The 17,453-nt window shown below is 41.6% G+C and overlaps 1 protein-coding gene across 1 annotated transcript in view; it reads left to right on the forward strand.

The window, feature by feature from the left end:
- The window catches only part of LOC308298950 (electrogenic sodium bicarbonate cotransporter 1-like), a 101,812-nt gene that overhangs the window by 56,839 nt on the left and 27,520 nt on the right, over positions 1-17,453 (forward strand). Inside the window, exons 7-12 of the mRNA XM_080742648.1 lie at positions 2,679-2,755; positions 7,609-7,766; positions 8,183-8,270; positions 11,034-11,188; positions 11,592-11,717; positions 12,419-12,593. Coding sequence (XP_080598774.1) covers positions 2,679-2,755; positions 7,609-7,766; positions 8,183-8,270; positions 11,034-11,188; positions 11,592-11,717; positions 12,419-12,593 — 779 coding nt within the window. The remainder of the gene's footprint in view (positions 1-2,678; positions 2,756-7,608; positions 7,767-8,182; positions 8,271-11,033; positions 11,189-11,591; positions 11,718-12,418; positions 12,594-17,453) is intronic.

Consider the following 17,453-nt stretch of genomic DNA (forward strand, 5'->3'; position numbering starts at 1 on the left):
GTTGATCAATGATGCATTGTTGCTTATTGTGTTGTAGTAGTAGAACTTCTAAATAGAACTGCTGTTACAGTTTCTAAATGTTTTGGAAATTAATATTCAGTAACCCGTAATAATATTATGCTTGAATATATATCATTCAAGCAACTGTTTAGTTTAGCTATATCTCAGGGCTGATGTTTCTTACCTCTAAGGCTTGACTTATGCTGTGTTGTGCACAGTGTGGTGAGCTTATAGATGTGTTTTCGCTGTACGACACCAGCGTGCAACAACGTATAAATTAAGCTGAAGCTTTCTTTCATTCTTTAAACCATTATGCAGCTTTAAAGGGATAGTTCACCCGCAAAATGACTTATTTCAATTACTCATAAGGAGACTCTTTGTGTCTCCTACCGGACTCCTACATTAGGGTCTTTATAATTCATCAGATTGGCTTAGGAATGCAACAAAAACAAAACAATACCCATGAATTCAATGCTTCATGCATGGGGGAATAATTTGTATTTTGGGGGTGGGGTGAACTACACCTTTAATTGACCCTTTGTCAGCCTGCTGGTTGGTCCCTGACTGACCAACCAGCAGGCTCTCTCTGCCTTGTTCTGCCCTGGTTCTGCCTTATTTGGTTGTTTATGTTGAATTTGCTAAAACATAATTTTTGGAGAAAAAAGAACATCATATGCCAAGTCACTATACTACACCTGAGATGTTCCTCTTTACTGACACAAAGTTTAAAATAAGAATTGAATACACGGAACATCAATACGAAGCAACTGAAAAACCTGTTATTTCAATGGTAGTGGATAGAGACAGGATTTTTGTCCAACCAAGATACAGCAACCAATGGGTGCGAAGAGGGGCACAACCATGGGCAGGACTTGACAAAGGGTCCATTCTATCTGCTCTTTTCATTTTTCTTCTCTAAAAGTGTTTTATTTTTCTGTCTGTTTCTTCTCTCCTTTTCCAATCTTTTGTTTTGTCTTCCTCCTGTGGGACACCGCTGTCTCTCTCCTCCTCTCCTGCACATTGGGGTGTCTGTGGGACAACGCTGTCTCTCTGTCCACCTGTCCTGCCCATTTGGGGGGGGTTAAAGCGCCGCGAAGCCCCCTCGAACCCTCCGTGCCTTGTTTAAACCCCCAAGACCTAGAGGACACGTGCGAGCCGTTCAGGAGAAGCTCCAGCTCGGGACACCTCTGTAAGTCAGGTCAACAGAATCATCACTCCTACAGGACGTATAGTGTCGTGGCAGGGTTTCTCTGCTGATCCTTATAAAGTCATAGTTCAAATGTCACAGACGGGTAAAATAAGATGTAGGATTAAATTCGTCACTGTCGAGCAGAAACCTTGTATCTCCAGGTTTCAAATGTATGTTTTTTTTTTGTAAATTAAAGCCCTGCTTCATCATACAAAAGTGTTGCACAAAAGTAGTGAAAATAGCCAATCTACAAGCACACAACGCCTCGCGATGCCAGGCGTTGTGTGCTTCTAGATTGGCTATTTTCACTATTTTAAATTGTTTTTAAAATAGGAAAAAAGGTTTCCACTCGACAACAACGAAATGTTTCTTACAAAATCGGTCTTAACCACTTAAACCCTACCTGGTTCAAATCCATAAACGACGGCTATGTCATTTTTATAATTCTCTAAAGCCCACAGTCAATGAACTAAAATAGAATATTGTTGAGAATAATGGCCTTAAGCCTTTAATAATTACTGGTGACAGGACCGTAAACATCAGCAAAAAGAATCGCACACTGTACTTAATAAGTACTACTTATACACTTACATGGTTACAGCAAACTAAACAGAACTTTTACATGCCTTACAAGTGTGTCAATGATGGACACAAATCATTCTCCCCTCTGTAAAAAGTATGAAGTACATCACCAACAGTAACGGTGTTCTACAAGTATTCTGAATAAGATGTTTGCAGAAAGAGGAATGTTTCCACCTTCTTTGGTAAAGCTTAACGGCTCAACTGGAAAACAATTATTTGTGAAAACTAAACATGTTATTTCAACAATATATCCGATCTGTTAATCTCATTCACGCCGTGTGGTCTCATCTTAATCACTACAGTTAGAGTAGTGGCCATCTAAATTTAGATTAAAAAAACACAATTAATTCAACCCTGTTATAATTTTTTTCTATATAATAATAATAGGGATTTAATGCCCAAGATGGATAAAGGAGGTCTTCATCTTGCATCAAATCAGGTCAAATCGTACAGTACATCAGAGTTAAACTATTGCAGTGCAACTTGTCCCCCAAATGTTATCACTCCACTTACCAAGGTCCTTATATTTCTGTTTCTCTTCATCCCTTTCCTTGGGAAAAACGAGGGTCTCTTTCTTTTCTGGTGTTTCTGGGCCTTGCATACAGTATCTGCCAAAGCAATGACGACCTCAGAGCTCACCAGTCAAACATTTAACCAATTGAACCGTCTAGACTTGGTAAACTGGACCCAGAGTTAACGTTGTACTTCTTTCTGACTTCGAACTGCTATTCTGCACCGAATAGTTACACCCAAATATAGCTGAACTGCAAGCTCACAACAACACATTGTGAGCTTGTGTGTCAGCTATTCTTGGCTAATGTTCCCCCTGCAAAAATATGGATGCTGCTGGGGTTCAAGTGATGAATCCCAAATTCCCATTCTTCCATCCCTTTCCTTCCCTCTGCAGGCAGCCCCACCACCGCCCATCGAAACCTCACCTCCACCAGCCTGAGTGATTTCTCTGACAAACCAGAGAAGGACCAGGTAAGCATTACAATTTACGCATTTGGCAGACACTCTTAATCCAAAGCGATTTACAATAAGCAAGGTAATAGATCAATAGTAATACATCAACAAGAATAGATGAAATGCATAGAAAGAGTAATCTAAGAAAAAATGTAGGTATACCAAGCACCTATTCAGTAAAAAAATGTATGAAAACCATATAAAAAATTCTATCTAAATGACATGTATGTCATGGTCAGCTTTCTGGGCAGGGGGTCATCAATATGTCCATGCGCAGACAAATATGTCTGTGGCAAGACTTGGTCTTGTCTGTGGAAAAAAGGTTTGCTTTTATTTTTTTACACACCATAATGTTCTTATTTTGGTCATAAGACCCAATGTTCATACCTTTCTGAATGTCAAATTTTATTTGCAACTAGGACTTCCATAACTCTTGAGAGTTACAGACCCTTGACGATGACCCTTGTTACTGTGTAACAAGGGTATCTGTGTGCGGACATGAATCCAAATGAATGAGACTATTCACGCTGTAGTTTAGTGATTCTCAACCTCTTTTTTTTTTTTTTTTCATAAACCCCCAGTTTTTGAGGTTTAGGGCACTGACTGCCGTTTGAGCGTGCAAAATGGAACAACCCTTTACGGGGTGCATTTGGTTCCTTTTTCTGACATCCAATCCTCGACAGTTGTTAAACATTCTTGCAGGGTGGAGAGAGCTTAGTGGGGTTATTTAGGTTCAAAGGAGAAGTGCTGTCATCTGCATAGCAATGGTAAGGAAAACACACTTAAAACAACTATAATTAAAACAGCCAAGGAGAAGCATGTTTGCAGGGAGAGAAGTGAAAAGGACCAATAATTGAACCCTGGGGCACACCGCGATGTCAATGGAGCCGATGAGGGGACATTAGTAGCCCCAGAAACACTCTATTTGACAAGTAGGAAACGGACCAGTCTAAATGTGAGTACCAGCTAGACCCATTGCTTGAGTCTACTAATATGGGAGTACATTTTTCTGTTTTTTTTTGGGGGGGGGGGGGGGGGGTAGAGAGATGGGAAGTGACACACAGCAAAGGGGATTCGAACCCGTGACACGCCATCAGGCTGGCATTGGTGGCCTAGGGTGCCCGTACCACCGCGGCCCGGGACACATGAGTGGTCTATTGCCGTGGACCGCAAGCTTTTTATCTCAACACCCAAAAAATTAATTTGGCGTTTGGCCGGGACTCAAACTAGTGAAAACGGCAGATCTAAAAGTGAGCATGTGGATCTGCTATATTTCAAATTTTCTTTTTATTATTTTGTAATCTTTTGAAATAATATATTTTCTAAATGTAGGAAATGAAAAAAACTGGACATTAATCTTTCCGCGCCCCACATACGGGTCCCCACCCACTGTATGGGAAACGGTGCGGTTCTATTGTGTCAAAAGCTTGTGCTTGAGTCCAGGAGCAGCAGAAGGGAACGACTCCCCAGAGTCTGCACGCATCAGGATGTCCTTTTGAAACCCTCCATGGAGCGAGCTTTCAGTGCTCTGCTCTGGACCAAAGCCAGAATGGGGAAAAAAAAAAATATATATATATATATACAGTACACTGTATACTAACCACTGCCAGCTATCTTTAGTTTTTTCCTTAACCTTTTCAAGAAGTCATAGAATATTTTTCAATTTTTCGATCGATCGAGATTGTACACGGACACATTTTCTGTGCTTCTGTGGGAGAAATAAAAGTGACTCGTTTGAGCCCTTGCAATCCATAATTATGGCAGATTGATGCACAGATGCACTGTTTTGACTAACATAGAGCGAGAACACGGGAGCAGAGAAAAAGGTGATACTGTGAAAACAGGAAGCAGATGGAGATGAGTTTTTTAGATGACGTCATTTCACATGTACAGTTTCTGTAAAAAACTCAAGATGACGAGAATCTCAGCTTTGGCAGCATGTACAAGAATGCCAAGCTTTCTTGTATTTGGCAAGGAGAAAAAAGTTCAGCTAAGTGGCCTTTTGGAGATTTTGGGTTCGGTTCTGAGGATGGGTCAGTGGGTCATACCAAAAACGGGACCCCATGCCTCCCTGCTTGGCACTTGGCATTGGTTAGGGGTAAGATTAGCCCATTCAGGCCGGGTACACATTTTAGTGTATGGGAGGGGCTTACAGTACATGTACAGTATGTTGCAACATATTTGTTTTTGTAGGCTAATTTCTGATTTAGGCCTTTCTAATTTAGGCCTAAATGGTTTAGGTTGTACTTGCACATCATGGCTGGGGGGGATGTACCCGTACATCAAGCCACCTCTCGCTACAGACACAGGAGGCTATTATTGTATCCGTAGGGGCGACCTTGATCCACGTGAGACACCGCCAAGCGAGCGGCAGCAAGCGAGTCGCCGCGTCGAGCGTTGCGAAGGTCGCATGAGCCGACTCAGCGCCGTTGTAGACCAGGGGGCCAGAATAGTAAACTTTCGGCACCTCCGTGCGGTCCAAGTGAACACAGCGGAGCGCTCCCTACCTCCGGTTCAGCCAATCACAAGCCGCGGCAAACCACGGATCTCCTACAGACACCTTATTGCATACAGGAGATAGGCTCTTGCCCTATATGGGCCTCATGGCTTGGCAAGGCTTACCGACTTCCTTCTCTAAAATGTTGTCAAGAAAAAGTGATTTTGGATATTAGTCTGTAATTACTAGGAACTGAAGGGTCGAGAGCTTTTTTTTGTCCTGCCAGTGAGGAGGCGAGCATGGCAGCATTCTGCACGAGCTGCCAGACGGCAGACGCTTAAGCGCCGACTGGTTGACGTCTAAACACAGGGAGTTGCAGTAATCAAGCCTCAGGGAGATAAACACACGGATCGCCCTCTCTCTTAACTTCACCAGGAGTAATCAAACTCTTGTTTCTTTATTCTGTGCCTTCATCTCATCCACCCATGCGGGTTTATCTCTGTAGACGTACTCTGATCAGCAGACAGTAGGTGTATTTAATGAGCTGCTTCTGGTCCACAGACATACCGGGCAAAGATAAGGCGTCACGGGATACATTTGGGATTGCTCATCAGGCAGGCCCGTTCGTTACTCGGCCGTTGAGTTAAGCCATTTAGGCCTAGAATTATTTAATGCTTTAGCTATTGAAAAATAGCAGATATACAAGCTCACAGCGCGGCAAGTGCTTGTAGATCTGCTATTTTTGAAAAATCGTGAAAGTCTTTGAATATATCTTTTTGAAGCTACAAGCTTGCAGTGCCGCGCCGTGAGCTTGTATATCTGCAATTTTCTAATAGTTATAAAATAATGGTTAACGTGGTTCAAATCTAAAGCGACACAGATTTTTTGCGTTCGGCCCTAAATGGCTTAATAGAAAACCACAGGAATTACCCTGACGCTAATAGATAATGATGACGTTGGAGATTTGTCAAAATGACCTGGCCCCTGATGAAACACCAAGGCCCCCTGGCCCCTGATGAAACACCAAGGCCTTAGTTAGCCATTTCTACAAACCCGGAGTCGGCTACACGCTGTGTTTTCTTTCTGTATCTCACTGCTCAGCTGGTGTTCTGATAAAGGCAAAGAGACAGAAGAATTAATTCTTTGTGTGTTACGTATGCAGTTTGATGACGGTTGTGTCTGTTAAACCCATTAAGACCTGTGGCCAATTTGACAAATGCCCTCTAAATCACCACAGTTCTCACACTTTCAAGGTTTTTCTAAAACGCTCAACAATAGCAAATGACCGACCAGGTTCCAAAAATGGCAGGTATACAAGCCGATCTTGTACATCTGCCATTTTTGGAACCTGGTTGTCCCAGGTTCGATTCCAGGCCAGGGTATCATTGTGTCCCTGAGCAAGACTCTGAACCCCTAATTGCTCACGTGCTCCTTTTGGGCAGCGAATCAGCTGGGTAGGGCTGAAATTACTGAATTCCCCTCGCGGGAGGAAATAGGTATCTATGATATGATACAGTAGCAGTGCTTAATCAAACTTCAAAATTAAGATAGCATTACAAAACAATAATGTACGGCCCATAAGTCCGAAGGTTCATTATTCCGAAGGTTCATTAGTCTGAATTTAGTTAGGGTTACTGAGGTTAGGGTTAGAGTTAGGCATAGTATTCTTAACAAATTCGGACTAATGAACCTTCGGACCAATGCCATGGCACCATAATGTACCTTACTTGTGTCTGCTATTTGAAACGTGATGCGACATGTTGTGAGCTGTATTAAACATTTTAAGCACACACGCTCACTCTCACTCATACTCGCACACACACCCACACTAATTTGGGGGTCCTTGACATGAAAATGATTGAGAATCACTGCACTACAGTACTGTACATACTGTAGCGTGTCTCATAATAAGAATGGAAGTCCTGCCACATGCTTCTAACTGTCTGATGTCTAAAACATTCATCTTAACCGTATGTGATCACACACTAGGGCATTAACAACTTGTGATTTTTGCAGTAAAGTAAAAAGTTGAGTTGAAGTCGACTCCGTCGTTTGATGATGTCATCACATCACACACGACCCCCCAATTATTTTGGGGGGGTCCCCAGATGATTAACTTAATGTGAAACATTGTTTTCAACAAACCAACATTAAGTTTTAAGTGTATAGAGGTTATCTGCACATTTCTAAAGTGCCAATTTAAGGACTTTTTAATAGCTCTAAAATGGCAAATTAAACATTGTCCAAACTGTCAAATATAGAGGCAGAAATTGTGATTTTTTTTTTTTTTTCACAATAGAAGGTTTTTTTTTAAACTTCGACTTTCGACATTCTCTAGGGGGAGTCGACTTGTGTAATGAAGTCGACTGAGTCGACTTGTTGACTGTTTCGTTAATGCCCTATCACACACTTAATTGTCTCTGTGTCTCCGCAGCTGAAGAACAAGTTCATGAAGAAGTTGCCTCGCGACGCGGAGGCCTCCAACGTGCTGGTCGGGGAGGTGGACTTCCTGGAGACTCCGTTCGTGGCGTTCGTCCGTCTCCAACAGGCCGTCATGCTGGGAGCCTTGACCGAGGTCCCCGTGCCCACCAGGTGCAAACACTAATTAGTACTTAATTGACCCTAGGTATATGTATAGTTGCTGTGGAACTTTTTGTTTCTACATACTGTAAATAAATGCCCTATTCATTGTTTTATGACGTAAAAGTAGCAAAAATGTGTGCAAATCTTTGAATATTAGTATAAAGCAAACATTTGCAACTAAAAGTTTCCTTCTGGGGGTCCCTGGAATTAAACATTTTCAGATGGGGACATTTATAGAGTCGGTTCAAAAATATTCAAAGACATGCACAAACGATTTTTAAAAAAAATGGCAGATCTACAAGCTTACAGCGCAGTACTCTGTGCCACGCTGTGAGCTTGTATATCTCCTTTTTGCGTTCCTGGTCTTAATGGGTTAATAAATAATCTTACCGTGTGTTTCTTTCGTGTTTTTTTTTTAATTTTAGGTTTCTGTTTGTGCTGCTGGGACCCAAAGGTAAAGCCAAGTCCTATCATGAGATTGGAAGAGCGATCGCCACTCTGATGTCAGATGAGGTACAGTATATGACACTCACAGTGCTGGTTGTGGGATGTAATGGTGGAAGAAGTAACTAGGGTAGTAACTAAAGTTGTGAGCTTTTAGATCGGCTATTTTCAAAGCCAAAGTTCATATTGTCACTGTCTGGCCAAAACCTCTTATCTGAATGTTGTTGTTTTTTGCATAAATCAGGGCTATTGAACACCCTTTACATCTGTGTGTTGGTTAAAATAATATTGAACCAATGAAAAGTAGTAAAAAGCCCTTTGGTCAAAACCTCCTAACTCCACTTGCGCTTTATTCCACATCTTGGACATTTTGGAGTTGGGAGGTTTCGGCCCGACAGCAGAGATATATAGGGCTGAAGTGGTTAATGTATGTTTTAATACAAATCTAGTAACTAAGGTAGTAACTAAAGTGTTCAATAATTGTAGTGGAGTTAAAGTAATAAATATTTGCGTCTGAAATATAATGAAGTAGAAGTTGACATATTGGAATTTGGAAACACTCCAGTAAAATACAGCACTTGAGTAATTGTACTTAGTTACTTTACACTACTGACAAAACCTAAAGGTTCACCTGCTCAGTGTAAACACTCCAACCAGATACAGGCTGACTGTGCACAGAGATTAGTCTGGCTATAGACCATGCATCATAGATTATCATAACCGTTTAGAAACCTCTAGGCCCATAATAATGGCAGGTGTCCTATGGATCTCTCATTTGGCTCATAACAATGGTAAACTATTTTAATTATGCGTTAGCCTAACCCATCTGTGCATATCTCATCCTGGGACTAGGCGACGTGGACAACATATGCAACACACACTAAACCATTGCCTCAATGCAAATATTAAGATGATACTACCGTATTGTTTTGTCATTATTTTTCAAAAATGTCGACGGGCTATATTTATATTAATTAATATTTCTTTTTCTTTTTATTACTACTTTCTTTGGAAAGTATAAAATGAGGCTGGATGTTGGAAAGAACAAACATATTGGCTGCCTTGCCAGCAGCAGGCATGCGCAGAGAACCTTTCGTGTCCTTAATAGAGTTCAATCCAGGTTGTAATATTGTGATATGACACATCTCTTCCTAATGTCTATAGGCTCTTTTTGCTACATTATGGCCTGATCTTGAGGCTATTTATTTATTTGTATGTACAGTAGGAAACCTAAAAGTGTTTGGGAAACACTGGTCTAGTTCACAGGTTGTCAAAGTGGATTCCAGTGACTTTGTGGGTTCCTTTACAGGGGTCTAAATTGACCCATACAAGTCTATAACTCTGACAGTGTACAAATGGAACCAAATGGACCCTGATGGGTCCATTTGGTTCCATTTGAACACTGTCAGAGTTAAGGGGAGACCTTAGTTCACCTGTGTTTGTGGCTCATTATGAGTTCCACCTCCTCTGTTGAACTCTTCTGTCACTGTGGTGAGGAAAAGCAGACTAATCCCTGTCAACATCCTTTCCCCTCTCTGTGCTCCTGGCCTGAACATTCCCATGAGCCTTGGCTCCACCCAGGCCAACGCTCCTAGGCTAGCTCTGCTGGATAATGGGAAGCGTTTCTTTACCAGGATTTTGTAAGGTTAACTTTTTAAGTCTCGGCTTCCCTTTGCGAGTGTGCTCACAGCGAGGGCTTCTATCTAAAGGCTCAGACAGAGATTCGAGACGTTTTCATAAATGGAAGCTATGCCCGTCTGTCCTGCTTGTCCAATAGTCTTGGGAGGGATATGCGCTTGACATCATCATCATACCCGGAAGTTATGTGGGAACGCCTACTGAGTGGCAAAAAACTACTTTCTGGCCTTGACAGCCCATACATCCAAACAGAAAGTCCTATCTGATTGCATTAAACAACCTTAAAATCACATTGCAACTCACTTTGCCACTTATTTTTCTCAATATCTGATGTATAATTAATTATACTGTAGGGTTGATGTGGTTAATGGGTTTGTATATATATATGATGTATAATTAATTCTACTGTAGGGTTGATGTGGTTAATGGTTTGTATATATATTTGATGTATAATTAATGATACTGTAGGGTTGATGTGGTTAATGATTTGTATACATGGGGAAATATGGGGGGAAACAATCTGATTTTGCTACAATTCTGTATTCATTCCCCCCAGTTAAACATTCTCAATGGGGTTTTATGTGTTACATTACAGCACCTCATTAACTCATACCCTGCCAAAAAAGACGTTTTCTATAATAAAAACGTCTTTTTAACTATGGACCTCCCTGCCAGACGTCTTCTGGACGTCTTTTTTTTTTTAAATAATAAAAAAAAAAAAACATCTTTTTGAAAAAAAAATTTTTGGACCTCCAACAGTGTACTAGCCATGATCGCGATCGCGAAATTGCATGTTTAACCCCCATACCAACCCCATCTTTCAAACATGGCAGCCATGTTTGTTTACATTTGAAGAAAACATAAGGGCTGCCTTCTCCTGAATGCCTGAACGGATTTCCAAGTGGATTTTTTTGTTTGAAAGCTGTGAAAAGCATGCACATGCATAGTGCATGATCTGTGCACGAATGTGTGCACCAGCGTGCACACTATTTTTTTTAACCCTTTGTTGGCGAACCGGCAATATAAGAGGTCCCACTTTAAATATGGCACTGAAGAAGTTAATAGGTCATGTGATGAACGGGAGTTTCAACCACTTAAGCCCTATATACTTCCATTTATGTTATTTGTATTATTACAATTATTATTGTTTACTGTCTGTAATGGCATGCCACGGTTGTGTTGGGTGTACTGTAGGTGTTCCATGACATCGCCTACAAAGCCAAAGACAAGGAGGACCTTCTGGCGGGCATTGAGGAGTTCCTGGACGAGGTCATCGTCCTTCCCCCCGGGGAGTGGGACCCTGACATCCGGATAGAGCCGCCCAAGTCCCTCCCATCCTCCGACAAGAGGTACCAAATGTCCAAACGGTTTCCCGTGTCACATGAAACTACGTTTGTCATTTATCCACTTGAGCCCCGTCTACAAGCTCACAACGCATCATGATTAGGGTGGGACGATATGAAAATGTTATATCACGATTATTGTGATAATCAAAATCCATTATCCTGGGGCGGAACTTTTCCCAAAAAATGTAGATCTACAAGCTCACAACGCGTCGCAACGGCTATTTTTTGGCAAATACATTTTATACAGAGTGAAAAAAAAGACTGTATCAAGTATGCATAGTGTAAGTACCTTTTACCGAGAGGGTTTAAGTGGTACCGGATAAGCGCGTGTGTGTGTATGTATTAGATCTTGTACTGTAGTATAATGGGTTAATTGGTTTGTGATTGTGGTGTTTTTTCTCTAAAGGAAGCAGCACATGTATGCAGGGTCAGGGGCGGAGCCTCCTCAGATGAACGGCGACGCCCACCATGACGGGGGACAGGGGGGAGGGGGAGGTCACGCGGTTGGAGAGGAGCTGCAGTTCACCAGGCGGTAAGAAGAGTCACCACCTCTTAAAGCCATCTGTTCATGGAAACAATTATGACGATAATAACAAAATAATAATTGCAACTATCTTAAATAATTGTATTGCAAGTGTTCTGTGTGGATGTACAGTGCTCATGACTCAACACGAATGAATTACAAATCAAAACTAAAATTCTTTCTTTCTCCTTGTTTGTGTTGTTGATTTTATGAGAAAATGCCAGTACATCATTTAACGTTTCAGTCATGCAAATTGAATGAGATGCAGAGATGAGATGGGTCATTGTGCGATAGGGGTGGGACATGAACATTTCATGTCACCATTATTGTGTCCAAAGAAATTATGATATCGCGATAATCAAAATGGGGGAACATTTGTCAAAGAATATCTGTTCTACAAACTCACAACGCGTTGCAACATTGTGAGCTTTTTGAACGTCTATTTTTTGGCAAAGAGATTTGGTAGAGAGTGAAATAAATACATACGTATCAAGTATCAAGTACGTTATTTCCAGGTCTGTTTTACCAATTATGAAGGGTTTAAATGGTACCGGATGCTCAGCTCGGCAAATAAAAGGTGAATTGATCCCAATGCATGACAGAGGACAATTTCAAAATAAACATAAATCTCCACCATACGATTATCATGAGTGTTTTTTATCACGATAAGCGATAATAAAGAATATGGTCCCGTCCCCGTTGTGCTGAAGGTTTTGCGGAGGCCTCGTTCTGGACGTCAAGAGGAAGCTGCCGTTCTTCGCCAGCGACTTCTACGACGCGCTGCACATCCAGTCACTGTCCGCCATCCTGTTCATCTACCTTGGAACGGTCACCAACGCCATCACGTTCGGCGGCCTTCTGGGGGACGCCACGGAGAACATGCAGGTGAGCCTCCTCTTCCGCGAGACGTTTTCCTGCACGCAAATAGCCGACCTACAAGGTTGTAGATAGGCTATTTTCAGACCCCTTTTAACTCATTTAGTGCCACACCCCGAGTTGCCCCCGACGTCCGCACATGCCACGACCCGAGTTGCCAGCCATTATTTTTCCAAAATATTTTTTGGACCTCCAAAAATGTACTAGGCATGATCGCGATCGCAAATAGGCCTAACCTATAGTTAGGCCCAAATCAGAAATTAGCCTACAAAAACAAATATGTTGAAACATACTGTACATGTACTGTAAGCCCCTCCCATACACTAAGATGTGTACCCGGCCTGAATGGGTTAACCCCCATACCGACCCCATCTTTCAAACATGGCAGCCATGTTTGTTTACATTTGAAGAAAACATAATGGCTGCTATCTCATGAATGCCTGAACGGATTTCCAAGCGGATTTTCTTGTTTGAAAGCTGTGAACGGCGTGCACACACGTGGTGCATGATCTAGGCATGGGCGTGCATGATCAGTGCACTATGAATTACATGGAAGTCTATGGAGACTTGTGGCAGCCTGGAACTTCAAAGAGATTTTAAGGTGGCAACAGTTGTGTAATATTCACATTATTTTGGAACGTTTGTTACGCCTTTAATGACGTAACAAAAATTAGGACGCAATTTTTAAAATAATGCAATTATCAAAATAATGCAATTATCAAAATAATTGCATTCTCTGCTTCTGTAATGTTTAGTACACGCAACGGTTTTCCTTTTTTAGGGACAGATGGTTCTGTATGTAAAACAACGCTCCAACCACACTGTTGATGTAAGCCAAGATGACAAAAACAAGCATTTCTCTTTGACATTGAAGCTTTAAAGGTGCTTCTCAAGCCTGAGCCAGACCCAATGTTGGCAACACTCAGTGGCTCCCAGGGGTGTCGCACCAATTTCTGGGCCCTGGGTACAAGAATTCACTGCGGGCCCCCCATGAATGTTCATCATAGGGGGAACTGGAACGCATTATTTTGTGCTTTAACTATTGAAAAATAGCAGATATACAAGCTCACAGCGCGGCACCGAGTGCCGTGTGGTGAGCTTGTAGATCCGCTATTTTTGAAAAAAAATAAAAATAAAATTTGTGCAAGTCTTTGAATATTTCAAATCCTTCTAAGGTTTTTTGAAAAACCAAAATGATATGTATTTGGCCATGGACCACCATCTCAAAATATTTAGTTCCAGGGACCTCCCAGAAGCAACATTTGAGTTACAAATGTCCGCTTAAAAAATACATATATATCAAAGATTTGCTCACATTTTCACAACTTTTCAAAAATGGCAGATCTACAAGCTTGCAGCGCTGTGAGCTTGTAGATCTGCTATTTTTCAATAGCTAAAGTATAAAATAATTAAGGCCCCTCCACCTTGGGCCCTGGTAACTCAGTCCCACTTTCCCCCCCTTGTGACGCCCCTGGTGGCTCCTCCTAAGTGCAACAGTGGTGTTGTTTTTCTCACAGGAAAACGTACAATTAGAGGTATTTTTTAGGAAGATAGTTATAGAGTAGGATAGTTTTTTCCCCCCGCATTATTATTCAAGATTCAAGAGGTTTATTTGTCTCTATGTGCAGTCAAGTGTTGCTGTGACATCCGCCACACACAGTGTTAACAATAAACAAAACTAAAACGAGCGATAATACAAGTTAAAAAGTAAAAACAACTTCATGTGCTGTGGGCCTGGCATCATGAAGAATATTGTCAATTTAGATTTTTATTTTACAACCCATTATAACAAAGAAATCAACTCATGTTTGTGATGGTAATTACCCTTAACTAGGGATGGTCCGATCAGGTTTTTTGGAACCGATCACCGAGCACCGATCACAAAAGTTTGATCACCCGATACCGATCAATCACCGATCCGATCAAGTTATTATTTATATATTATTTATATTTTCTAAATGTTAATGTTTTAACTTTAATTAATTAATTCACTCATGAATTCATTTATATATTTGCCTTACCAGCATTACTATGTATTTATTATCATAGCAGTAACTAATTATTCCTTCAGCAGTGTGGAAATCAATACCCCAAAATGGCCTCAAGTGGGCATACTGAACGGCTGGTTGATCGGATGCACCGATCGGATCGGATCGGTGAATTTACCTTTTGATCTAAACCACCGATTATCGCCGATCACGCTTTGATCGGCCCGATCTGATCCATTGCCGATTGATCGGTAACATCTCTACCCTTAACCAATGCATGTTTCAATTGCTGGAGTGGTTTTATATTTGAGAGCAGAGGAGAGGACAAACTAAAATGCAGTAATCTGAACCAGTCATTAATGCTGTGTCCTGGTCGTTGCTGTAACGCAGAAACCATTTATCTCTGTGTTTCAACATTTGTATATATTCTTTTGTACAGGCGCGTGCACACACAAATATCAAAGGAGGCTTGAGCCCCTTCCCTTATATCCCTCTGTAAAAAGTGCCCTCTCCAGAGCGACCATGAATGCAGTTTTTACTATGATGAAAGAAATGCAAATGCCCTCTTTCCATGCCATACCGGAAGGCAGCATTCAAGAGAATTGCCTGGTCCAAACTCTCCTGAACTTCAATGCAGCATCTTATGTCAAAAGAATAGCCCTCTCTGTGTAGAAATCCATGCCGTATGCCACATCTACAGTATTCACTTGCGACCCATTTTTTTATTTTCGACATTTTCACCAAAATGCCCTTTTAAAAATGTCAGCCCCTGCCTCTTTAACATTCTCTGCACGTCCCTGCTTTTGTAAAACTTCATCACACTTGAGTGTCGCACAAAAGTCACGACAATAATTCTACAAGCGCACATCAAGCATCAGCTATTTTCACATATTTATTTTATTTAATATATAATAATAATCTTAACCCATTAAAACGGGGAAAGCGTCTTTGTCATTTTAGATATTCGCGTTGCAATTCAAAAATAGCAGATATACATGCTCAAGTTTGTACATCATCTTTTTTTACCTTGAAAGTGTGAAAACTGCAGATTTTCGAAGCCATTTGTAAAAAACAGTTTTGGAAACAAGGTTTCTACTTGACAGCAAGTCATGTGAGGAGAACGGGGGCTGTAATGCAGGTGTAACGCATCTCATCACTATGCAGCAAAACAGAGATGTTTTGATTAGTTTAATAGTGAAATGTTGCTGTGGTTTAACTGAGGGGTCAAAGCTGAAGAGCATTACTCTCACATTTGTAGCTTTTGCGTAGGCAAGCATGCGTACAAGTACAGCACTACAGAATCAGTCCTATTAGAATAAGTAGCGTACAAGTACAGCACTACAGAATCAGTCCTATTACAATAAGTAAATGTGGCCTACTAACCCCAAACCAAGGACACGTTTAAATGAGGACAGATAGCCCCATGTAAACTTGAAATCAAACGTTTCATGAATATCAATATGATGCGAGCGTGGACATGAGCATCAAGCTCTAGTATTATCTCTGCTTGGAAGTGTAGCCCACTTTGTAAAATAGTTTATTAGCTTGTGCTTTCTTTTTCTTCTTTTTACAAAGGTTGCTGTGAGATTTCACAAAAGGCAGATTCCCTGACAGACATACTAAATGATAATAAATAAAGAATGATGAATACACCAGAGGTTCTGGTTCAAAGTGTTGTATGGGAGTAGGGGACCCCTAGGGGTCCTTGAGGGGGTCCTATTTTCGGTGCGTGATGCCACACTGAACTAAGCATCATCAAGTCAATACTGGAGATAAGGTGTACAGAATCGATTTCTACACAGAGGGCAATTCCTTCGACTGAAGATGTTGCATTGAAGTTCATGAGAGTTTGCACAAGACAATTCTCTTGAATACCGCCATGAGATATGGCATGGAATGGCATTTGTAAAAACTGCATTCATGGTCTGGAGAGGGCACTTTTTACAGACAGGTAAAAGAGCAGGGGCTCAAGCCCCCTTTGATGCCTATGTGTGAACGTGCCTGGTGTGAGGACCCTTTTTTCTCATGGCTTGTCAGACTTTGAGCGTGTCTTGGATCAGCGGGGTCGCACTGCACTCCTCTTGAAACACACAGACTAAATAAACGGCACGCGATCAACGCCTGCTTCAGCTCAAATCATTGTCCTGGGCGTCTCGTAGAGCAGGGGTCTTCCACGTTTTCAGGCCAAGGACCCCTTAGCTGAGAGAGAGAGATGAAGCAGGGACCCCCTCTCCATATTGTATAAATGTATGATGCAGGTTTTCATCGATTTCATAGATAGATTCACAGACTTGTTTGACAGCACTGTGACCGTCATCAGTCTTATGTTGGATTCGTGTTTTAGTTAACTTGACCTTTCATTCTGTACTTGGTCTGCTCTTTTTTTTCCCATTACACCAAACCTATTGCCTGAAAATAGCCGATCTACAAGCTCTCGTTGAGAGCATGTAGATTTGCTATTTTTGGCTAAAGTTCTTCTCAGAATAGGGATGTGAGGGTTCAAGTTGTTATTTAAAGCTATACTGTGTAAGTTGCCAGTGGTCAGTAGCGGTATTGCTTTTTTTGGCCCTTTTTCGCCCGGAGTCGTCGCGGACCACCGCTGCGGACCACCGCCGCGGAACACCGGAGCGGCGCCGCAAACCACCGCGACCGATACGAATCCGTGGAGGGGTAGAATGTAATTTTCTGGCCAGGATTTGGGGATTAAGAGGTTAAGAATCCTTCACCATCGTAAACACTGTAGCTGAGGGAGGCTACTTCCTGAAGAGATGGCAGATACGCTGTGATTGGCCGGTAGTGTATCATGTGTGTATGATCCGCGATGTGATTGGCCAACGTATACACAACGTATACAGATGATGCAGATGATGTAATTTTGCCG

The sequence above is a fragment of the Nannobrachium achirus genome (genome assembly GCF_963921795.1).
Source record: "Nannobrachium achirus genome assembly, chromosome: 15".
In the NCBI taxonomy this organism is placed as follows: domain Eukaryota; kingdom Metazoa; phylum Chordata; class Actinopteri; order Myctophiformes; family Myctophidae; genus Nannobrachium; species Nannobrachium achirus.